Genomic DNA, 25,624 nt, shown 5'->3' with positions numbered 1-25,624 from the left:
CTGACACCCCCCTCTACTCAAAGTGCACAGGCAGCAGACGGGGGTGTACACATGCAGTACTGTCCACTGAATGTGACCCAGTCACCTGAAGAGGGGGCGGAGCCAAGACCAGTCACCCTGCACAAAGAGAGAGAGCAGCAGTGACAGGTCGTTATTGCAGGACGCTACTCCACAGAGGCAAAGTACAAGAGTCCTTTCACACTGAATCACTTTGCAGATCCGAAACAAAGAAATACACAAAGCGTTACAAAATACACATGTATTTTGCCACTATTTGGCGGTGCCCAAACTTACTTGACAGCACAAGGGAAGGAGATGGACGATGAGCAGAAACCTTTACAATAGCCAATTAGGAGGCTCAGCGGCAAGGAAAGGGATGGTTGGCACTCAGCCTATGCATTTCGGATAAAAGTCCTTGGTCATGGACTGTTATGTAGGAAGGCTGTAGCACCTACACACCTGTTTTTCCTTGACGTTTATCAGCTTCAAGGTACCAACAATGCTGGGGGGAGGGGGTGGGGATTATCAAACCCTTTGTAGGCCTCTGAATAGCATTGTTGGACAAGCACAGGAAACAGCAGAACAGGTAATATGTTTATTGTAGAGGAGCATGTAGTGATTGAACATATCCTAAAACAAACTTGCATTGCACGGTGTTTGGATTTTGCCTGGAGAGCCACTTATAAGAACAATCTAGTCCACCAAGGCTGGAATCAAAGCCATTCCAAGCATTGCTGTCTACACCACCCTTCCTGCTGCTTTGAAACAAGAAAACAAAATAAAGAAACAATGCTATTGTGCAGCGAAAATCCGAGGCTGCAGAGAGCTTCCTTCCAGTCTAGCAGATGATGGACACTGCCGCCTGGGACTGCCAACACACAGGAGGTGCCGCCAGAGCAGTCAGGCCCTCTGATCACCGACGATTTCTACGTCATTGTAGGGACATCAATCCAAATCATGTATGGACCCCTCTCTACCTCACAAAAATGACCTGAAAGCGGTTGGCCAGAATTATGTAGACACATAACCAACCATTAAAATTCATAACAAAGAAGCATATAATCATTAGAACTGCTTTTAGGAAACAGACAAACTGCTAAATACACATGAGTAATACATTCATGAGCTGCTTTGTCTGTCAAAAGGATCTGTATTGTATTGTATTGTCCATCCAGTCCCAAGATTTACTCAACTTTGCCACTGAGCAGTCCTGTCAGGTAGGGGAGGGGCCTGATCTTTCTCTGCTGCAGTTGGACTTTCACTTACCGGCCTCTTCCCAACCCCCAGACTGACTGGACAGTGAAAGAAAAAGAAGCACGCTAACAAACTCATGTCTCTCACTCTCTGCTCTCCTATCTGCATGCTTTTTGTTTTTTTTACCACAATGTATCTGACCGTCTCCCCCCTTGAAAGCTGTAAAAAGGGACTGCAAGAAGTGAATACCAAGCCAAATATGGGTATCCTGCTTGCTTTAAAAAAATAAAATAAGTGTAATGGCGTAATATTAATTACAGCGCTGCATTAATGTGCCTTTCATTTCTGGCTGAGGTTTAGCTTTATACCTGTGGATCCAGGTTGTTAGCTGCAAAGTCTTGTATATTGTAGAAAACCAGGGCACCATCTCTGGTCCACGCCTCCTACACCTTATTCCTGGCCCACCTCTGTGATGGACAGCCTCGCTAATCAATAGTAAAAACAGACTTACTGGCTGGATCAACAGATGAAAATAGAAGAAAGCGTAAAAAAAAGAAAAGAAAATGAATACAGCTACCACATCTAACAATTGGTAAGCTGCAATACAAAATGTTTGATTTGGGAGTTTAATAGCACTTTAAGATAATGCTGTGATAGAACGTAAGGTCTGCTAACTTTGTAAAGTCCAGTGGTTTGCTTTAAGGCATCATCCACATGGGCACTGAGGTCCATACAGACTGAATTGACCATTTGTTTATGTTGCTGGAGCCACCAGGTGCTGTGTTCGGGAAGTCCATGTAAATCTGAGGAAACGCTTTGACGACCGGTCGCTCGTCTGATCGTCCGTCACATTATAAAGCGTGGCTGTGTCCATATAGACTTACGTGGGCTGCTTGAGCACAGCACCTTGCAGCTCTAGCTGTGTAAACAGACAGACAATTCATGGTGTACTGATCTCAGCTCCCATGTGAAAACTTGCGTCTTCCCAGAGAGACCTGTGACCTAAGAGGTACAATAAATAAAATTAAAGCAGCACCAGCTTCTGATAACCCCCTACCAAAAACTGTACATTTTATATTGACAGCAGTTTAATCATGGAGAATCCTGTCAGTCTGCAATGTATAGTGAATGGATGGGGCTTTCCATGCTCCTGTTAAAGTGAAAAACCCAGACAAGAAAAACAGAGCATTATCCAAACCCCATGAGATCATATAGACTTCTATAAAAATACCCAAAAAAATATCACTCTGCCATTTAGAAAAACAAAAACAAAAAACACAACGGCACATTGGTAGAAGTATTGATGCTGAACATGAAGGCAAATATTGATAATAATAATAATAATAATAATAAAGTGAAGTATTCATAAAAACCATGTAATGTATTTTAAATTTATCTACTGTAAGTACCTTATGTAATCGCCTATACAAGACAGCTGGAAGGGCTAAAATAGGTGTCAATTGGGTTGTGCTCAGTGGTGGCCCGCCCATAGGGGGCGCCCGGGTGCCGCCCCCCCTCTCCCTAGGTGTAAAAAAAAAAAAAAAAAAAACGGGCCCTTTAAGACATTTAAAATAAAAAATGTCATTTAACAATTTGACATAGTGTACTGTGGCGCCGGTCACAGTGCACTATGAGAAGCGCCACGTCGATGCAATCACAAGATTGCATCCATGGCGCTTCATTTGCGGGTTAAAAACCCGCCTTGCGGCGCACTGCAGAACGCTGACTAGCTTCCCGCCCGTAGAATCACAGTGATTTTACGGGCGGGAGCATTGTCATTCTTAGACAGGCAGTCACTTCCGGCTTTCGGCTGCTTCACAAAACCCGGAAGTGACGTCGGCAGCTCCGTTCCTTAGCCCGAGCGGAGCTGCCAGACAGTGAGACAGGTGAGTCACCGCATAAAGGCTTTCTAGTTTCTACTTTGTTGAGAATGTTCATGCATTTAGCTGAATGAATGCAAAAAGCTTTCACAGCCAGAAAGGTTTCCCCAGGCCAGGCGACTTTTGCCGTGGCCAATCAGAGAATGAGCTCTGAAGGGGGAACTCCACGCCAAATTTCTGAAAAAAAATTTGGCGTGGGTTCCCCCTCCGAGAGCATACCAGGCCCTTAGGTCTGGTATGGATTCCAAGGGGAACCCCCTACGCCGAAAAAACGGCGTGGGGGTCCCCCCAGATCCACACCAGACCCTTATCCGAGCACGCTACCCGGCCGGCCAGGAAAGGGGGTGGGGACGAGCGGGCGGCCCCCCCCCTCCTGAGCCGTACCAGGCCGCGTGCCCTCAACATGGGGGGGGGTGCCTTGGGGGAGGGGGGGCATGTGGCCCCCCCACCCCAAAGCACCTTGTCCCCATGTTGATGAGGACAAGGGCCTCTTCCCGACAACCCTGGCCGTTGGTTGTCGGGGTCTGCGGGCGGGGGGCTGTCCCTATATAAGTGGCAGCGCAGCGCGTCCCTGGCATTCCGGCCAGGGAGATCGTCGAGGCAACATCTCCTGGAGAAGAAGAAGAAGAAGAACGGGCGGCGGCGGCGACAGAAGACCGGGCCACCGCCTGTAAAAGAGCTATAAGAAGGCGCGGTGGCCCGGCAGAAGAACCGAAGAGGGGGACAAGACCCCCGAAGTCGGGAGAAGAGGCCGGCGGCGAGGAAGAAAGCCGGGCTCTTCCGCTAGCAAAAGAGCTACAAGAAGATAGCGGAGGAGTCCGGCGAGAAGACCCCCGAAGACGGAAGACCCCCGGAGCTGTGCAATAAAATATTTTAACCCTGTGTTGTGTTTTTTTTGTACTTTTTTTTCACAGGTGAATGGGTAGGGGTACATTGTACCCCATACTCATTCACATAGGGTGGGGGGCCGGTATCCGGGGCCCCCTTATTAAAGGGGGCTCCCGGATTCCGATAAGCCCCCCGCCCGCAGACCCCGACAACCAACGGCCAGGGTTGTCGGGAAGAGGCCCTTGTCCTCATCAACATGGGGACAAGGTGCTTTGGGGTGGGGGGGCCGCACGCCCCCCTCCCCCAAGGCACCCCCCCCATGTTGAGGGCACGCGGCCTGGTACGGCTCAGGAGGGGGGGGCGCCCGCTCGTCCCCACCCCCTTTCCTGGCCGGCCGGGTAGCGTGCTCGGATAAGGGTCTGGTGTGGATCTGGGGGGACCCCCACGCCGTTTTTTCGGCGTAGGGGGTTCCCCTTGGAATCCATACCAGACCTAAGGGCCTGGTATGCCCTCGGAGGGGGGAACCCACGCCAATTTTTTTTTCAGATTACATAAGGGGCGTGTTTTATGAGAAGTGGGAGGGGCCAAAATGATGGGCGGGGTCATGATGGGCGGGGTCTGGCACCCCCCATCCAAAAACTTCACCAGCCGCCACTGGTTGTGCTGCATGCCTAGGTGCTGACAGTGAACAACGTGCAGAGGAGGATGGTCCTATTCTGCTGATGCCAATTAATTTTCCAATCAGTGTGCCAAGGAGTGTGTTCTTACCCAAGCTGTGTGTGGCACTGAAGGTGAAGGGCCTGACTGTTCTGTCTGGCAGGGCCCCTAAATGACAACCCTGGCTGCATTGAATTACAGATTTGAATGCAAACTGGGATGCCAACTGCGAATCATCAAAAGTCACAACCGACCCCCAAATCCAAGATGGTAGCATGTTAGAGATACAGCAGTGATAAGAAGAATCTGCGGGAAGACAGTGCTGGACTCCATGAATTGGCAAGTAACAGTATAGGAGACTGCATGGGTTTCCTCCAGGTACTCTGGTTTCCTCCAATACTCCTAAGACATGATGGTAGGTTAATTGTATGAATGTGAATTACGGACCTTAAATTGTAAGCTCTTTGAGGGTAGGGACGAGTGTGAATGTATAATATAAGTACTGTGTAAATTGACGGTGCTAAGTACCTGTAAAAAAAATAAATAAAAAAATATATATATTTGTAGATGTCGACTTTTAATTTACATTTATAAAATACTCTGAAGTTCCTTTTTAAAGTATGTGTAGCTAGATGATGGCAAACAAATAATTGGATCAGAACAGTATATAATATTTATGAATTCTAGGTATGGATATTTTATAAATAGCTGCATTGGTCCAGCTTGGACCAATGTAACTAGGCATATAACATACCTGGCCAACACCCCTCAAAGCTGGAAATCACTTAGGCCTTCACATATAGGCAATTTGGAATAATCACTGCAAAACACACAATGCTCGCCCTGAATGTCACCCCAAACATGGCACAATTTTGCCACATGAGAATCACAACAAAATGCATGTATAAAATTAAGTCTGGCCCATGGCCAAAATTTGGTCCCTGAGCTTCTCTGGGCAGCCATTCAAGTGAATAGGCTGCCATATGCGCGACATGCGTTTCCGTACGTGAATCACACTTTTTAAAATGCAATTGGGAATCCACACTCCTGCTAAGCAATTTGTGGACGGGTTTGAAGTAGATACCACTACTCCAGCGACCTCAACTTGCTTCCGGGTCCCATGCCGAGCTGCTGCCCTGCTGCATAGTGAACACAGGAGGTCAGTCACTTGGCACCAGAGCCATTTAGAGAATGCTTCTGATTGGCAGGGTGGTGATGTCTGGTCCTTCACATCGTCCAATCAAAGAACGCTGTGCATTCATTGAATAGCAGCAAACCCTCCGTGTTTAGAATGCAGCAGGGCAACCACTCGGCATGGAACCCAAAAGCAAGTGGCGATCATTGGAGCAACAGTGTCTACTTCAGCGCTTTCCAGGGGGTTCAGCCAAGTATAACTGAAGACATTTACCTGCAGAAAGAAAACTGAATTGCAAGAGGTTGTTAATGTATAGGATTCCAGATTGGAAGAATCCTAGGAGCCATATAGCCAACGTTAGCTATTAGGATCCTTGCACACGGGGCTGTCTAGGAACAGTACATCCCTCCCAACCTTCATCTCTGAACGCACAGGGCTCTAAACAAAAGCACCTCTTAGTACAGTCGCAGCCTGCCATAGAATGACCGCATGCCTGCAGCAGGGCTGGACACCGAACCGGTCCTTCCCAGGTGAAATAAAAAGCCAAGAGGGACGCACTACTCATACACAGCCTTGTGTTTAAGGCCCTTAGTAGAAAGTCAGTTATGCAGCGGGTAAAAAGGAATGCATTATTAGTGTTCAGCAGATAAAGTACTACATCACTGACAGATAAGAATCCAGGTGCTCCTGTGTCAGTTGGAGATGTTTAGGAAAGGTGAGCCAGGAAACATGATGGTGTCTAGATAAAGTAGAACTACCAAGCTTTAAATGTCATTCTATATGGTCAGGTCAGCATCTTATACAGGAAAGAACTGTATTACATAAACAGGCCTATTCATTAAAAGAGTGCAAAGTATGGTTACTCAGAGCAAACAAAGTTTATCGGTTCAAATTCAGCAAAGCAAAATTTAAGTAACTGAATCAAAATGTCTCTAGCTTTATACTGTAATGCCTCCGCCACTGTCACAAAAGTAATGAACAATCTAAGCAAATTTAAAGCCCAACTCCAGGTAGAAAAAAAAAAAAAAAAAAAGATGCCGACATTCTTGCAGTGTGTAACCCCCTCCTGACACTGCAAAGCTTTATTGCGTGTTAAGTCTAGGGCAGTGATGGCGAACCTTGGCACTCCTGATGTTTTGGAACTACATTTTCCATGATGCTCCACTACACTGCATAGTGCCAGAGCATCATGGGAAATGTAGTTCCAAAACATCTGGGGTGCCAAGGTTCGCCATCACTGGTCTAGGGGGACTAGGGGTAGAGGTATAATGTGCAAAACTTGCCTTATTTCTTGCTCCTGCAGGCTCCCTTCATCTATGCAATCATTCAACCAAAGCCTTTTCTGTAAGGCGTTCCAGCCAGTGGTCGCATGATGTACAGCATAGAACTAATAGTCCTGCATTGTTCTCCTGGACACCGAGGGCCCTCGCACAACCTGGAGCATCGGAGAACACAGTGGAAATTTAGTCAAAACTAACTGTAAACCTACTCACTGCCACATTCTAAGCCTAATCTATATAGCCCTGTATGGGGGGGGGGGGAGGAGGAATCACTATACTTACCTGTTCTGCAGCCACTCTGGTCAGGTCTCCAGCAGTGCCCTGGGAAGAGACATCACCCATATACTTACTATTCGGCTTCCATTGTCGGCTGCCTCTCCTACACACCGAAATAGTCACTGACAGCTCAGCCTGGGACCGGAACGGAGCCGCTACAGAACAGGCATTTTTTTCTTTACAGAGCTAGATAGATTAAGCTTAGAATGTAGCAGAGAGTAGGTTTAAAGTTAGTTTTGACTTTACTTCCACTTTAAAGTGGTTGTAAACCCTTACAAACAACTTTGACCTACAGGTAAGCCTAGATTAAGGCTTACCTGTAGGTCCAAGAAATATCTCCTAAACCTACACGGTTTAGGAGATATTTGCCGAAAGACAGGCACCGCTGCACGCTGAGCGCGCCGCTGTCAACGGCGATACGCCACGAGCGGCGGCTCCCGTGCGCATGCACAGGAGTGACGTCATCGCGGCTTCGCCGAATGACAGCGGCGGAGCAGCGAGACCCACCAAGAAGATGGAGGCTCCGGACTACAGGGGACAGCGGTGACTTCGCTGGCTCCTGTGTCAGCTAAGTGACACATAATGGACTACTATGCGATGCATAGTAGTCCATTATGCTTTACCTTTGCAGGGAATCAAAGAGGAAGTAAACTCATCAGGGTTTACTTCCTCTTTAAGCATTATACCTTATTCTTCTACTCCTAGACTTAATGAGCATTTACCCTTTGCAGTGTAGGAGTCCCATTGTATTCGGAAATTCAACTGCAACACTAAATAAAGTGAATGCAGCTCTGTATTCATTAACACCACAAACGTATTAGGGATTGAACGATATTCACTTTTTTAGAAGTATCGGTCAAAAAACTGACCGGTATTACCGATATTGCTTCAAGGGGTTTTACTGGGGTAATTCATGCATCACCCGGTACCGTTCTTTAGAGCGGACGGTCAGCTTTATTGTATGAATAACCGATGCGGCTGTTATTACAAGCAGTGGGAGGGGACCCCCCTCCCACCCGTCACTCGCCTGGGCACCCCTGTCCCACTGGGAGGGCCAAGCAACAAGCTGGATTGTTCGCCGGCAGGCCGAAGACCCGAAAAAAGATGATGCTTCAATCGGGTCTCAGATTTAGCAATCCGGAAGTGATATCATCACATCAATTCCCAGATTACTAGCATCAGTTTTAAAAAATAAAAGTATTCAAAAATGATCTTGACGTTTTGAATACTTTGAATTGCAGAGCCGATCTCCCCATAAAGAGTACCTGTCACTTCCTATTACTGTCATAAGGGATGTTTACAGTCCTTGTGACAGCAATAACAGTGATAGAGAAAAAAAAAAATTTTTTTATTTAAATGTACAAAATATCAGCAAAAAATATCGGTTATCGGCGGGAGAGGTGGCCGAAATATCGGTATCCTATCGGCACCAATAAAAAAAAAAAAACATATCGGTCGATCCCTAAAAATGTATATTTTAAATGTAGCTAGTACAGAGTCCGATATTGAATTGATTTCAGCCTCTTGTAATCTTATACAGCAGAACTCAAACTGGCAGACAATCAGGTGTAAAATTGCAACGCCCAGTAGAAAGACATGTTATATAACACACCCAGAAGTGACAGGGTAGCAGTGGTGCCACCATCTCTGCAAGAGAGTGAAGAAGGGACTCAATGGCCATTGGACAGGTAAGTATTCAGCATATTTTATTACAGGATAGCATTTGTTATCTAGCAAAGGGTCACTTTTAGGCTTTATTTACACTTGTGGCTGAGGGGTGGTAAAAAACACAAGGCTGGGCGGCTTTTTAGTGCCCACTCCCCACCCACTGCCCAACTGCTCCTCCTAAAGTGGAAAAGGCAGCATATGGGGTTGAATATATGCAGCGGCTCCAGTGCTTTGCAAGTCCACGCGGTACAATGTATCTATTGTGCTTGACAGGCAGTGCCACAACAGGAATGTGACCTAGTGACGGTCTTTTTAAAAGGTGTTAAAACAGACGGGTAAGAAGGGGATAGAACACCTCCTCACTGCATATCAAATGGCCCCCCTGAAGAGTGATCTGCCGCAGATTGTTCTTGAGAAGGCAACACAGATGTAAATAAGGCTTTACTGCACTAGGGCCGAAACAACTAATTGACAACGAATCAATTAGAAAATGAATCAATTACTATTTTCATAATTGATTAATCGGCTAGTTGATAGTATGCCTGCATACAGAATGCATTATTTGTTTACATATCAGGAAATACAGTGCAGCACACATGCAGCTCAGTACACCATCCATACAGGTCAGTAAGTGCCTGAGAACTTGTGAATGTGTGAGGAGCAATGCCTCATGGGACATGTAGTCCTGGGCAGGAAGTGAGTGGTTCTAAAGGCAGAAGTTTTCTTTACCTTACTATTGGGGCACTCTGAAAGGAGGAGCCAGAAGTGCCAACGGGGACCTCAGAAGAGGAGGATCTGGGCTTCTCTGTGCAAAAACCATTACACAGAGCAGGTAAGTAAAAAAAAAAAAAAAAAAATAAAAAAAAAAGACTTTAAAGACTCTGGCAAGATCAGCATCTGAACCCAGAAAAGGTGAAGGATGATAGACTGGAGTTAATAGAAGGGATTATAATTACATTTAAACTAAACTTTTACCAGTATTGTGCATTATATTTACAATGATCATATACATGAAATAAAAAACAAAAAGCCTCAGCTTTTAGTACTACTTTAATATAAAAGTTTTATCTCTCTTCCACCCTTCATATAACTCATCCTTACCCAACTGCAATGGTGTCATCCACCTGGCTGTACTGTGAAGTGGTGCTGTATAACTCTCAGGCTGCGTACACACGCGGGGACTGTTCGCTCAACTTTGTCCGCTGAACAGTGTTTCGGCGGACAGTCCGCTCGTGTGTGGGCTTTCAGCGGACAGTTTCAGCGGATAGTCTGCTGAACAAAGTTTTTCGGAAATTCCGAAAAACTGTCCGCTGAAACTTTGTTTCAGCGAACAGTCCCCTCGTGTGTAGGCTTGTTCGTCAAACTAAGTTCCGCGTATGCTCAGAAAGGATTTACACGCCGAAGTTTGCATTGCAGTGTATAGGACGTTGTATTTTTCGTCCCGTCGTACGTGCCGTTCACGTCATCGCGCACGGTTTCAGCGGACTGTTCGTTCGTCGTGTGTGGGCAAGTCCGTCCATGCTAATTTTGAGCGGACTGTCCGCTGAAACTGTTTGACGGACAAAGTTGAGCGAACAGTCCCCGCGTGTGTACGCGGCCCTAGAACTGGATTACAAATTATTTTGGTATCCAAATCAGCTAGCTACCTTCACTGTTTTTCCATCTGTGTATTTAGTGGTTTTCCTGGAGTTCAGATTTAATGCACACAGGTTTCATGCTTTTAAGGGGAAATCCACAAAATGCAGGGAGAATGTACCAATTCTATTCATATGGTGGGAACTGAGCCCAGAACTCTATTGTAACAAGCCAAGATAGGAGCCTTATGAACTCTTGAAACCATTACATGCAATGATTTGTAAATACTAATGCATGTAGCACAAGGAACACCTGCCTTTATTGAAACAATCTAATACTGTATACAAAGTGTCATTTCCTTTTCAGGCTTCTTAAACACATTGATTGTAGGTGGGGATCTAATGTATGGCAAACGTTACACGTCTGGGTTTCCCTACATCGAAAAGACCCCAGTCTGGGAACACTGCCGCTCACACAAGACTCTAAATATAACTCAAACCGGCAGCTCCACAGACGCCCTATGACATCACTTTCCAAATATAACTGAGCCCACCTGATGGAAAAGTTAGGTAGACAAATAGTTCCAAGTACTTTTAGTATTACTAAAGCTTGAACACTTTTTTGTAACAAATACATCCCTCATCCTACTAATCACTGAATAATCATTCACAATGCCTCTATACACATACACATATTTTATGGTCACAGCTTTCCCGAACTTCACTACATTTGGGGTGAGAGTGCATTCAGAGGAGAGAATATATATATATATATATATTTTTTTTTTTTTTATGTAAAATATATGAATTGCAAATTTAATAGACCCATTTGGGGTCTTTGTACTATTGTTTTCTTCTTTTCATTAAAATGATTATTTTTTTATTTTTTTGTGACATTGTATAAAAGGTCCTACAAAAGCTCCAGAAGAAGCCATGATAATGGTGTAACATGTAGAGACAACCAACTTTTGTACTGTGACCGGATGATCATTCATGTTTTGGTTTTAAAAACGTTTAAATCAAATTTTAATTTTTTTTTTTTTTTTAAATCATGCATATTAAAATATATATATATATATATATATATATATATATATATATATATATATATATATATAATGAAAATTTGTATTATCAATTAGATTTTTTTGGTACCTCAAAACTCACAATCTTATTTCTTGGTATTTTCTAATTATATTTAGGGGAGGAGGTGCCTGTTTAGAATTCTCTGATCTTTGGTATTAAATATATTTTTTCTTCAGTTGGGGAGTGTGCATCTTGAATGCAAAAAGTATCTTGTTTACCATTCTTGGGACTACATGTCCCATCATTTATAGTGCTGTCGTGCATGCACCCCCCCCAAATCATGACGTATCCGTTTCTACTACTCTAGGCTGCCTGTGCATGTCCATGATAGGCAGCTGCTGCAGGTATAATGCGAGTGTACATGTATGGGTAGTTCTAGCTGCGTTCTACAGGACCCTGCAAGCCAAGGAGCCACCCTTGTATGCAGCAGCTGAAGCTTCCAGGGAAGATTTTACTAAGGTTTTGTGTTCTTGCTTGCAGTACAGCCATGTGAATGATCCCCTAAAGTAAAATTATAATAACTATAAAAGTTACCAACCATGGCTTAATAAAGGTCACAATGCCCCACACATACAGTAGAAACACAGAAAAGTAACAGCAGAAAAAAAGACCAAGTGGTCCATTTAATCTGCCCCAAATTTTTTTTGCATTGCATCAGATTTTTATTTTTAACTTTATTTTTGTCTGGAGTATATAAGATCTCTGTCTTAAGCATGTCTAAATCCATTACTGTTGAGCGACTCGCTACCTCTGCTGGAATTCTATTTCAAGTGTCAACTACTCTTTCAGTAAAAAATACTTTCTAAGATTCGTTTTGAACTTTCCTCCTGATAGTTTATCATGTCCTTGATCTTGGCTTCATATTGGAAATACTGCCCTCACCCCCATAACTTGCCTGTGCTGCTCTCTTGATCATTTCTAAAATGACTACAGGTATATTAAACTCAACAATGAACTTCCCCTATTTGCTCCCTTTTGGTTTGTCAAAACGGAAATAAAGTCCCGCTGTGACAAACTGCAGGGAGTTCAAGTTTTTTTGGCTAAAGAAATATGCAAACTCTCTTTTGCAAGAAAACCTTTGCCCTGCACTCCTAGGAATTTTTCTAAATAGCAGAAGACTGAATTACCCAAAGTCCTCATACAACTCCCAGAATGAACCAGAGCTCTGCACCCTCCCTGCTGGATTCATCGTTATGGACATTGCAGCAAGAGAAGTGACACTTCCTGTATACGAAGGCCTCTTGCACATGAGACTCCTGTTTGAGCATCTACTTTTTCATGTCATTTCAGGCTTTTTTTGGTATATATTTGCGCATATATGCATTTGTGCATTTTCGCAACAACTTGTTCTCATTCTGTACAATATGCACACAAGCATTTGCACGCATTTACTGACCAAAAATGCAGGTTTTTCTATTACTGAAAAATCTACGGCTCTTCTTTATGGACCTGTGTGTATATAGGCACATTACAAATAATAGGCTGTATTTTGGCTCAATTAAAAAATAAAATAAAAAAATAAATAAAAATTTTAAAAAAAGCTATACTGAGATTTTTCAAGCTGCAGTGTGCAAGAGGCCAAAATCAGACCCTGGCATGACCTCCATCCATAAGGAAATCTCAGTTTAGGATGGATCAATAATTTCAGATTAGGGATCGACTGGATTATCGGCAGCCGATATTCACTTTTTTAGAAGTATCAGTCAAAAAACTGACAGATATTACAGATATTGCTTCAAGGGGTTTTACCAGGGTGATGCATGCAGCTGCATGCACCACCCCGATACCGTTCTTTAGGGCCAACGGTCAACTTTATTGTAATAACAACAGCTGTAGCTCGGCAGCCGCTCAGCTGTTATTAAAGCTAGTGTATATCTCTTGTGGCCCCCAACGAATTCCGAAGCACCGGGGGTCACAAAAGATATACATGCTGGTTGCCTTGGAGGGGACGGGGAGGGGGCGGGATGAGTTTCGTACATACAGGTGAATTTCCTGGTGCACGTCGGCCTCTGTAATAGGAAGTCCTGCACTGCCACTGGACGACTGTTCTGTCCAAAGGAAACCGGACTTTCTATTAAAGAGGCCACAGAGAAAACAGATTCTGTTGGCGCGCGTCCCGCCCTCTCCGAGGTTGCAGATGGGCATCAATCAGACTGCACTGATAGCAATGGTGAGTCTGCATTCCTGGCAATTGGGGGGCTGCAGATGGGCACTGACCCTTATTTTGCTTCACAGTTCTTTCTTTAAATTTTACATTTTTTCCTGAAACTTCCCTCTTAAAGTGAAGGTGCGTGTTATACGCCGATAAATACGGTATAGCCAAATATCATTCCGGAGCTCATCTCTATACCACACACAGCCACAAAGGCAAGAGAATTCTTGTTAGGCAGTGTATTAGAGCTCAGACTAACACACTTAGACTGAATTTTAATGGTTCAAAGAATGTCAGGAAAAAATGTTGGCCCTCACGCATGTTCACTTCATCAAATCTGGCCCTCTTTCAAAAAAGTTTGAACACTCCTGCACTAAGTAAAGGAAGGATGGAACTTTGATAAGTTAACAATCCACACCTTTAATACACCAACAATTAGATCTGCAAACAAGAACAGATAAGGGCATGATCTAAAAGGTAGGGATGCACCAAAATTTCAGCCGCCAAAAAGGGCCTTTTCCGCAATTTGCCAAAAGAGAAAAATGGCCAATAATGGAACCAAAAATGCAGGAGAGAGAGGAGAGCTGCCACCGCCTGGTTGCTTAGAGCGCCGGGAACATAACAGCTTTCATTTAAATAGCTTTGTGTTCCCCTACGTGCGCCGTCACATACAGCCCCTCCCCCTTGTCCGGGGAACTTTGATAGACAGATCACCCATCCCAGGATTGGACGGGTGATCTATCAAAGTGCCTGGACAAAGAGGAGGGGCTGTATGTGATGGCGTGCGGAGGGGAACACACAGCTATTGAAACAAAAGCTGTTATGTTCCCGGCGCTCTAAGCAACCAGGCGGTGGCAGCTCTCCTCTCTCTTCCCCTGCACAGGCTGGCTGCATCTGATGGGCACTGGTGAGGCTGAATTGATCTCCTGCACTATGTCTCCAGTCTCTGGCCATCTACTGCACCATGTCTCCAGTCTCTGGCCGTCTCCTGTATACATTTTTTTTTTTTTTAATAAAGTTTCGGTATTGGTCATTTTCATCTATATTATTAAATTATATGAATTCTAATATAAAAAAGGCAATTACATGGCTTATTACAGTATTTAAAACATCCACAGCAACTGACAAGCAGAATATAGAAGCTTTGCCTGAAACCTGACCTGATCACAATGCAACTGGATGTGTCTAGTCTGACCACATTATATGCATACATGCTTATGTCAGCTGCAGCTCTGCCAATGTAAATTACAAGTATGAGGTTGTGCTTGGATCTGAACACGTTCCCGAGCAGGTTAGATCATCATGAAACAATGGAGGATATGTCACTTCCACAAAGAGATTCATTTCCGATTTACTTTAGAAAAAATAAATATAATATTATATATATATATATATATATATCTATATATATATATATATTTATCTGTTTAAAAAAAAAAGGGTGTTTTTTTTTTTTAAGCTCGGCTCCAGGATAATTAAAAACTATTCTGTGCAGTGGGTCTAGTGGATGATCTACTTACAGTGTATTCTCCCTCATGTCCCAGTGGTCTAAGATCCTGACATCATAAAGACCAATGCAGGGTCTGTAGCCCTGCAGTGGACACAATGATGGGGTAATGGACAGTCCATCACAGGAATTGGGGGGGGGGGGGGGGAATCAGGTAAGTTAAAACAGATGTATGGGGTTTTTTTGTAATTTTTTTTTTAAGAATCATACCTACCTAGGTGGATGCTGCATCTGTCCCCCGGCACCTCTAACACTAAGATAGAGCAATCAAACACTGCCGAACGCTCAGTTCTCGCAGCTCTCTATTCTCCCCTGTGCACTCACTGGAGCGCTGGGCTGTGAATGGGGAGGCAATAAAAAAAAAACCTGCAAAAGCCCTCCCCTATACTAAACAAGCAATTAACCATTGCAGTACAGGGGTAGCCCCCATTGCAAGAGATAATTTTTAGGCCTCATACACACAGGGCATAAAACACACAACTTTTATACATGTTTACAGTGCCTTGAAAAAGTATTCATACCCCTTCAGCAAGGACAGGAAAACTGATCAGAGTTGATGGAAATATGGATGGAGTCTGCAAATGACTTGATACTGGGGTGGAGATTCACATTCCAGCAGGACACCAACACTAAACATACAACCAGAGCTACAATGGAATGGTTTCGATCAAAGCATATTCATGTGATAGAATGGCCCAGTCAAAGTCCAGACCTAAATCCAATTGAGAATCTGTGGCAAGACTTGAAAATTGCTGTTCACAGATGCTATTCATGCAATCTGACAGAGCTTGAGCTATTTTGCAAAGAAGAATTGGCAAAAATGTCACTCTAGACGCTGATAGAAACATCCCCAAAAAGGCTGTAATTGCAGAGAAAGTGGGTTCTACAAAGTATTGACTCAGGGGAGCTGAATACAAATGCACACCACACGTTTCACATATTTGTAAAACAATTTTAAAGACCATTTATTATTTTTCCTTCCACTTCACAATTATGTACCACTTTGTGTTGGTCTATCACATAAAATCACAATAACATACATTTACATTTTTGGTTTTAACATGACCAAATGTGGAAAATTCCAATGGGGTATGAATACTTTTTCAAGGAACTGAAAATGCACCAGCAGAACATTCAGGAGAGGAGCTTTTGCACAGAAAAACGATGAACGTGTCTAAACCCTAGGCACGTTTAGTGCTTGAGCATTCATTCCAATGGGCAAAATAAATGAATATTCTGGCCAATGGAATCTATGAACGCCCAAACGCTTGACGGATCTAAATGCATGTGCAAAATGTGGCGTTAGGCATGTCTCTTTTTTTTTCTTTTTTTTTTAAAGCTCTTCCCTGCAAGGAGTAAAAAAGTGTCCAAGGGAGTAAAAACAAAAAACATCCTGTGTGCATGAGGCCTTAGAGTGGATGTAAACCCTCTCCCATACCCACAGAAGTGAATAGTCTCAGATGATACAGAGATGAAACAAATCTCCCTACATAGGTTTTACACGTATATCTGCTGCCTTTAATTTTCTAAACTCTTTGGAAAGTGCAGCTTCCTCATTCAGCAGTGGGTGTAGAGTCCGGACATACACTGTGCGAGAGCTGATTGGAGTAAAGGAACACCCCGCCCCCCCCCCCCCTACCTCCACATAGGTAGAGGAACAAAGGAACATGCAGAGCTGTACTGTGAATAGACAAGCTCTCTGCTTATATACCTCTAAGCTCCCTCCCTGACACAAATTCAAGTTGGAGAACTTCTCAGAAGTGACTCTGCTGATAATAGAGGAAAGGAGCAGCAGAAAGTAACGGCACTTAGAGATTTTAAGAGAGATAAGTAAAAACAACAGATATATATGGTCAGATTTCATGAATGGGGTTAACAACCACTTTATGTTTCCCCTGAATGAGACTTAAGTGAACTGACTACATTATAATGCACGTGGTGGTTTCACCTCAAGCACTGAGACAGAAATTATGAAAATAAAGTTCTGCCATTGTTAGATACAGTAAGTGTTTCATGCTGGAACATAAGGACTGTACATCTATACTTTGATAAGAAATAAATAAAATAATGGACATCGTTAAACTTTCTCTTTTCTTCCTGAAAAGAAGGGGGGCAGAGGCCATGCTACCATAATCACCGAGTTCAGGGTTTGGGATTGACTATGAGTGAGCCCAATCTGGGAAGCAGGGGGACATTTTAGGGAGTTGGGAGATGTGTGCTTCTGATAAAAGCACCAGGGAAGAAAAGGATATTAAAACACACACACACACACACACACACACACACAGAAGGTTAGCCGCATTGTACACCTTGTTCCTGGGAACTGTCCAGTCCTGAACACACATCCTTCTTCTAAAAATACATGACATTATTTGAAGGTCAGCACAACCCAAAAATTGATATTTCAGCTTTTTGATGACTGTTGCCAAAACAGAATCGTATGTTTCATGAGGACTCGTTACAACATATTCCCAAAAGAGATCCCAGTTCCACCAAACTGTTCCAGCCATCACACACCCACCACCGCAGCTTCTCCTTACTGTAACCTGACACAAGGAAAGGGTGGATGACCCAATCCAATGGGCTCATGAACATGTGCAGACGTACAGTATAAAATAATGTCTGCATTTGTGGTGCCTGGGGGCCCTCGATGCTGCGTGATTCTGCCCATATGAATGAATTACAAGATACGCTGTACATGGGCATACAAACGTAAACACCAGTACTTGTGTTTACAGGAACATATGTATGGGCCAATGCATGTCCATCTGTAAATGCAAGAACCAGTACTTACCCGAGTACTGCATATTTTTTAATTCCTATCCTATGGGAAGAATTAAGCACACAACTGGGGCTCCTACATGCCACAATACCAGGCACACTTAAAATGGAGCATCTCTCCTCTAATCAACATTGATTACTTTTAATCCTCATGCTGCTAGCATTAGTAAATAGATAGGAAAGTATATCATTAATATACATTAAAGTGATTTGTAAAGTCTTGTGTTTTTTTTTAAATAAAAATAAACATGTTATTTGTACCTGCTCTGCTGCAGTGGTTTTGCACAGAGCAGCCCAAATCCTCCTGTCGGGTCCCTCTTCAGCTCTCCTGGCCCCTTCCTCCTGTCATAGCAGCTTGCTATGTGGGCACCCAAGCCGAGTCACAGCTCCCTGTGTCCATTCAGACATGAAGCTGCGGCCCAGCCCTACCACCTCTCTCTCCTGATTGGGTGGCTGACTTTGACAGCAATGGGAGCCAATGGTACCGCTGCTGTGTTTCAGCCAATCAGGAGGGCGAGTTTAAGATGGCAGAGATATCGCTGGACAAAAAGGGGGCTCCAGTAAGCATTAGGGGGGCTGCTACACACAGAAGGCTTTTTATCTTAAGGCATATAATGCCACAAAATAAAAAACCCTCTGCCTTTACAACTTCTTTAAAGAGGAAGTAAACCCTGATGGGTTTACTTCCTCTTTCATTCCCTGCAAAGGCAAAGCATAATGGACTACTATGCATCGCATAGTAGCCCATTATGTGTCACTTACCTGACACAGGAGCCAGCGAAGTCGCCGCTGTCCCCTGTAGTCCGCCGCATCCATCTTGCTGGTGGCGTCTCGCAGCTCCGCCGCTGTCATTCGGCGAAGCCGCGATGATGTCACTCCCGCGCATGCGCACGGGAGTCGACACGCGCGGCAGCTCCATTCTTGGAAATGCCGCGATCAGTGCGCCTGCGCGCCGTAGACAGCGGTGCCCGTTTTCGGGCAAATATCTCCTAAACCATATAGGTTTAGGAGATATTGCTTGGACCTACAGGTAAGCCTTAATCTAGGCTTACATGTAGGTCAAAGTGGTTTGAAAGGGTTTACAACCACTTTAAATGGTGTTTTGGTTTGTTATGCTCAGATGCAGTGAAGATCCGCTGTATGCATATACATCTGGAAATACATGTGTTCATGAGCCCTATAGCTTCATCACTACTATCATTACTACTAGTAACGAACTATCATGTATGAATATACTGCATCTGTTTCCAGTGATTCTATGAGCCAGCACTCTAAACACTAAGTCGGATATGCTTGAAAGCCTTTTGGCATGAAATTTTCTTGCCTTTTTATTTCATTTTTTTAGTCATTAGGTTACCAGGCCTTTCCTGAACCCTGCCCAATTGTTGGAATGAAATGTAGAAAGTGACAACAAATGTGCATAGCCAATCTATAGACACATACTGTACTAGGACCAATTTAGACAGCAGCCAATTAACCTACCAGCATGTCTGGAGTGTGGGAAGAAGACCAAGTACCCCTGTGATATGAGGCATAAGTGCTTAATACTAATTGCTCAATTAACTGACTGGACCCTGCATTAACACCAACTTGCTTCTCCAATTCATATTTTTGCACGACAGCCATGGTGGGGAAGAGCATTAACTCCTGCACATGGGTGTAACTGTAAGAGCCATTATGACATCATAAAAAGTATGTGCTTTTCCTTAGAAAAAAATACATACTTTCTTTTTATGATTTTTTTTTTCCGGCAATTCTATCTGGGTTGGGTTGTGTGGTCAGCTTAGTGGCATCTATAGTTAAACATGCTACATCCACCTGCTTCACTTCTTTACTATGCAGTGCTCAGGCACTAAAAATAGAACAGATCAAGAGACAGCACATATATAAGATGACAGCTCAGAAGAAAAGGTCACAGGTCCCCACATATATACAGCATGTCATGGAGCACTATTCTGCACCTGTGTTTATTACATACGTTTAGGAACCACTACAGGTCTCCTTTCCACTACTGGTCTTATACAAACTGTAATACCTTACTACAAGGAATCAGAATCCAGCTTTGAGCAGCTTACGGTGGTCAGATTAATTAAAGCTCATGGTTGCCTTGGACAATGCTCAAACAATACTGCAAATCTACTGCTAGTAACATGAGAGTAAAACTCCACTCAGGATATAGTACTATGCCATGGCATGGATTGCTTCTATCTGCTGAACTAACAGACAAAACCTAGCCACCACCCACAAACGCACATATTGAATAAGTGAGATACATTGAAGTGTTTTTTGTTATATCTGTACTGTTCTTAAGGTACATATGAAGCCACAAATGTTTAAACACTCAGCAGGTACCAACAATGAACATGCTCTTTTTTGTTTCTTGAATATCTGCAGATTAAAGTGTAATTCCAGCTTAAACCTAACTTATCTTAAAACTGTGCCCTCCCCCTCCTAACATCTATGCTAACTTGCTTGTATAATTAAAGTGTATACACTTACATATTTTCAGGCTGCTCCTGTTCGGCCACGTGATCAGTTTCCCTGTGTCAGCTAGTGCAGCTGCAGGGGAGAGGAGGGACCACCAACACTGGATGGGCTATTGAAGTTTATGGGTGCCTTCACCTCTCAAGGCTTTATTATCCACTGTTGGGCACTCTCTCCCCACATCTGCAGTTGCTGCAGGCTGACACAGCGGAGATCTTGTAACCGGACTGGGGCAGCCTAAAATAGGTAAGAATATACATCTTTCTTACATAGGTTTGTTAGCATGTGTGTTAGGAAGGGGGAGGAGACAGTTTAAAAGGTTAGTTAGCATAGTGCATGTGACCAGACTCAAGTCTGTAGCTCTCCTCCGACTGGGTCTGTCTGCCACATATTAGCACTATATGTTAATTAAACTAGGATATAAGCAAGAAGCATTTGACATTTTGCACAGTAATGTAGGGTCTGGCCAGAAAGGAAGTACACAGCCACTTTGAACATGTATTTCACTTTATGCAAACCAAAAATCCCTGCTTTTATGCAAAGGTTTGCTACAAATAGGTAAAGCTTTACAGTAGTATGCAGAGGGTAATTCAGAATTTCCAGTGTTTACAGGACCATTTCCAGTGTATACAGCAGCCCATAATTAATGACAGAACTTATCCCCTCCTCCTGCACTGCAAATTAGATCTACAGCCTGTCACCATTCTACTATGGACCCCACATAACTCATCCTTAATGTAACCCATTACACTGATAGTTCACCTCTACATCTGATTGTTAGCACCTATGTATCAAATTACCTCTAAAAAAAAAACACCAGATAAACCAAGCACACCTTGTCTTTCAGGTCAGCCCTGTACACCATCCCTACCAGGGCCCCCATAAACTTTCACTGCTAGACTGTTCACCCTTGTAATCACTACTGGTTGTATTTTTCCCTGTGATCTGTGTGTTATCACATATATTCTCTTCCCATAATATCCTAATGCAGCCATTCCCCTCTTTGCCATTGTCACTAATCCATATAGTGCACGGTGCATGTCACCACCTGGTCCTGATGACAGCCCTATCCTTCCAAATCAGCTCTACACCCTGACCTATGACTATTAGATCTGCCCCACACCTATCATCTTGTCCTTCATGGATCTAGCCAGCACCTGCTCATTAGCTGGCTGTCACCCTTCATGTATGCCTGGTCACAGGCACCTATACTCTCACCTGTGTCACATCTGCACACACTGCCAGCTGTAATAATCCCCAGGACACCAGGCATACCCAACCCTTCAGGCTAGCCCTGTCCACCATAACCTTTCATTTTAATTAATCGCCTGTGTTTTATCACATCCATTGTGTCAGATCCCCCTGCTCCCTACTAGTCTTTCCCCTCCCTATCACTGCCATTTATTCCTACAGCTGGCATGTCAACCCCTGTCCCTGTCAGTCCTGTCCCTGTCTTCTGATCAACCCACCTGTCACTGTAACACCTATAGGTCTCATTGTCCCCTGTGGGTCATCACGTCCCTCATGTCAGATCACCCAGCTCCCTATGTTATCTCTTCTCTATTGGTCACTGTGGTTCATCCATACAGCTTCCAAGTAAACCACGTCCACTATCTAGGCACCTGTCACTACTCCCCCTGCATCCATCACAACACGTCACTGTAACCTCTACAGGTCAGATGTCCCATTGCATTCTGTGAGATATCCCTGCTTCCTATGGAGCCTCTCAGTTCACAAATAAAACCCCTGTCCCTGTCGACAGCCCTCGCCCTATTGGATCACCCTACTTGTCACTGCTGGACCTTTCACTGTAACCTCAACAGGTCTTATTCCCTATTGACCCCTGTGTCAGATCCCTCCGCTCCCTATGTATCCTCTCATCACAATGCACTATGAAAACCACACATCATCAACTCCTGTTCCTGATGACAGTCCTACCTCCCATCTCATCACTCCACCGGTCACTGAGTCCCCCAATAATCTCTCCCTCTAACCCATGTTGTCCCTATAGCAGGTCATATGCCCCTGTGTGTTCTCCTGTGTCAGATCCCTCCCCTCCCCATTGAGATTCTCCCATACAGTCCTCATATCTCCTCCTGTCCCCGATGACAGCCCTGCCAACTTCTAATCCCCCTCATGATTTCTCCCTGTGACCCCTACAAGTCTTATTTGCCATTGCCCCCTGTGTGCCACCCCATGCCCTGTCAGCCCCCTCTGCTCCTTGTCATTGTGCTTCATTCATACAGCCCACATGTCCTCCCATACTGCCCTATGGAGGCCCTCTCACCCCTGTGCCCCTTGCCCTTCATCTTGTCCTGCACTGTCCCAGCTTATCATCCTGCTGTCACCCTTCATGTCCTGTCACTTCTCCTCTCAGCCCTCACTCTACCCGCCTCCCCTCCGGCTTACCCCATAAGCCACTCCATGTCTGCCGCCCCCTCCGGCTCAGCTCATCCTCGGGGTCTCCCGCTCCCCGGCTCCAGCTCCGGCTCCGGCTCCGGCGGAAGTAAACACAGCACCGCCCGCAGCACGCACACTTCCGGGTCCGACGTCACCCGGCCGAGAGCAGCATGGGAGGAGGAGGGTGCGCAGTGCATTGTGGGGAGGAGGGGCCTGGGACAGCTGTACAAGCTGCAATGTGCACTGTCATGGGGAGCTGTCAGCTTATACGTGCTGATCAGCCTGAACCCTGAGTTGTCCTGTGTCCTCTCCTGAGCAGTCACCACACACATACAACCGTGACCGTGGAATAAATATGACATTTATCAGTGCATATGTGAAAAAATAAACCTTCAGATGGATTCACAACTATGCCTATGTATTAAAATCTATGGAAATGCATTAAAACACGTCACTGCAGAGTACAAACATGTCACTGCAGAGTACAAACACGTCACCGCAGAGTACTTTGAGGATCTGTTTGCACCTGCGCACTTTAAATTCATGCAAAATTGTGCGTTTCAAAAATGCTCTAAAAACACATCACATTTAATGTGTCATTAAATGTTAAACGCAACCTAAATGACACCCTAAATGCGGCAAGAAAATGCATGTTTTTCTGCACAGGAAATGCACAACAAATGCAGCAAAACAATATAAAAAACATGCAAAGCTTAACGTGGCAAAGTTCTATATGCAAAAATGATGAAAACAGCTACGCTATCCCTTACAGTGTAAAAAAATAGTGTGAATACAATCATCAAAGTGCAACCAGTGCTTGAAATAGAATAAAGTGCCGACAGCTCTTTAAAGTGCAAATGGTGCTAAAATAAAAGTGCTCCTCTTTCTTTAAGCAATGGAAAGTTCTGTGCCTTCTGCAGAAATAGCAATCTTCATGTCCTGTTACCACTCCAGTGTTCTCCTAGGACCAAACTCATCATAGGTTGTTGACTTGAATTTACACTGAGGCAGGGCAAAACACGCTTAATATCGCTGGTCAATCTCTCATTGTGGGTCACCATCCATACCACCATACTTTTCCATACAAGAAAGCCAAAAAGAAAATCACAAAGCACTGTTTATTTGTTTAAAATCCCCAGTAAATAATATACACTCACATGGTTAGGTCTCCTGATGACGTCCTGGTGACAAAATGCGTAGGAGCACAGACGCACAACACTACGTCACTTCCGTTTTCCATTGAGTGGAATGCACGCTGGCTCCAGCATACATTTGCTGACACGGAACAGCAGTGGTATACCAGATATTGACGGCAGATAATTCTTGGTGTCAGGGGAGGCACCTAACCATGTGAGTGTATACCATTTTTACAGCAGATCGTGGGTGCTATGCAGGGCTCTTGCAGACCCTGTGTGTAAGCTGTGTGCTCGTACCTCGTACAAGCATTCAGTTACACACTGACAGAAACTTTCAATGAACTACCACATTGCTCAACAGCGTTGTGGTAGTTTACTGAGAACTACTACCTGACAGGTGCAAAGGCTGTTGGTAGTTGTAGATTCTCATTCAAAGAATACTGTGAATGAGTGACACGGCCAGGTGGGCAGAGCCCCGCCCAGGATGCGTCTTTTTTGAATTGTAGAAGCAGACATGGGGCAAAGATCCCCAGTCTGCTGTCAAAGCGGGGATCACGGGGAGGGGGGTGCAGGGGCAGCTGCAGCACTAACATGTTACATCCTGAATATGGTTTTAACATGTAACATGTTAGAAAAGGTGAGCTTATCCTTTGCTTGTAGGTTTTTCCTTCACTCGGTTACCCAAAGCAACTACTCTCCTCTTCTCTGTCTTGCTGAGTTAACCTTGTGTAGAAGTGTAACTTCATACCCCACATGTACTTAACTAGTTGCTGACCGCCGGCCGTCAAATGACGGCCAGGCGGCGCACCTTTTGTGGCGGGAGGCCGTCATATGACGGCCTCCCGTTTAAACAGGGAATGCGCACGATCGTGCGCGCGCACCCCTGTTTCTTCGGTGGCGGCGTGTCACGGAGACACCGCTCGCCACCGAAGGGGGTGAACAGCCATTGGTTATGGCTGTTTACCACATGATCGGCGCGTGCACGGTGGTGGCGGCGTGTTCCCCGGGAACACTGCTCGTCCCCGATGCTGGTAAACAGCCATGGGCCGGCTGTTTACCCACGTGATCAGCTGTGATCCTTTCACAGCCGATCACTAAAATGTAAACAAACCGCGGTAACGAGATGTTACCGGGTTCTCCTCCTCACACACCGATCGTGTGTGAGGAGGAGATTGCGGTAACATCTCGTTACTGCCTACAGTACACATCAAGCACACTGATTGCCACCCCCCCCCCAATAAAGAGGACCTGTCACCACCCCTCATAGTACCTGTCAGTCACAGTCCATCAGAGTACCTGTCACAGTCCATGAGAGTACCCGAGTACCTGTCACAGTCCATCAGAGTACCCGAGTACCTGTCACAGCCCATCAGAGTACCCGAGTACCTGTCACAGCCCATCAGAGTACCCGAGTACCTGTCACAGCCCATCAGAGTACCCGAGTACCTGTCAAGTCCATCAGGGTACCCGAGTACCTGTCACAGTTCATCTGAGTACCCGAGTACCTGTCACAGTTCATCTGAGTACCCGAGTACCTGTCACAGTTCATCTGAGTACCCGAGTACCTGTCACAGTGCATATGAGTA

The 25,624-nt window shown here is 44.7% G+C and overlaps 1 protein-coding gene across 1 annotated transcript in view; it reads right to left on the bottom strand.

The window, feature by feature from the left end:
- The window catches only part of MOB2 (MOB kinase activator 2), an 89,530-nt gene extending 66,468 nt beyond the window's left edge, over positions 1–23,062 (bottom strand). Inside the window, exon 1 of the mRNA XM_077460543.1 lies at positions 22,912–23,062. Coding sequence (XP_077316669.1) covers positions 22,912–22,928 — 17 coding nt within the window. The 5' untranslated portion in view covers positions 22,929–23,062. The remainder of the gene's footprint in view (positions 1–22,911) is intronic.
- Positions 23,063–25,624: the final 2,562 nt, after the last annotated feature.

The sequence above is a fragment of the Lithobates pipiens genome, unplaced genomic scaffold, assembly GCF_037356315.1.
Source record: "Lithobates pipiens isolate NorthernLeopardFrog02 unplaced genomic scaffold, aLitPip1_a1.2 Scaffold_10, whole genome shotgun sequence".
Lineage (NCBI taxonomy): Eukaryota > Metazoa > Chordata > Amphibia > Anura > Ranidae > Lithobates > Lithobates pipiens.
The sequence above is the reverse complement of the archived record's forward strand: the minus strand, read 5'-3'. Positions and strand labels throughout refer to the sequence as shown.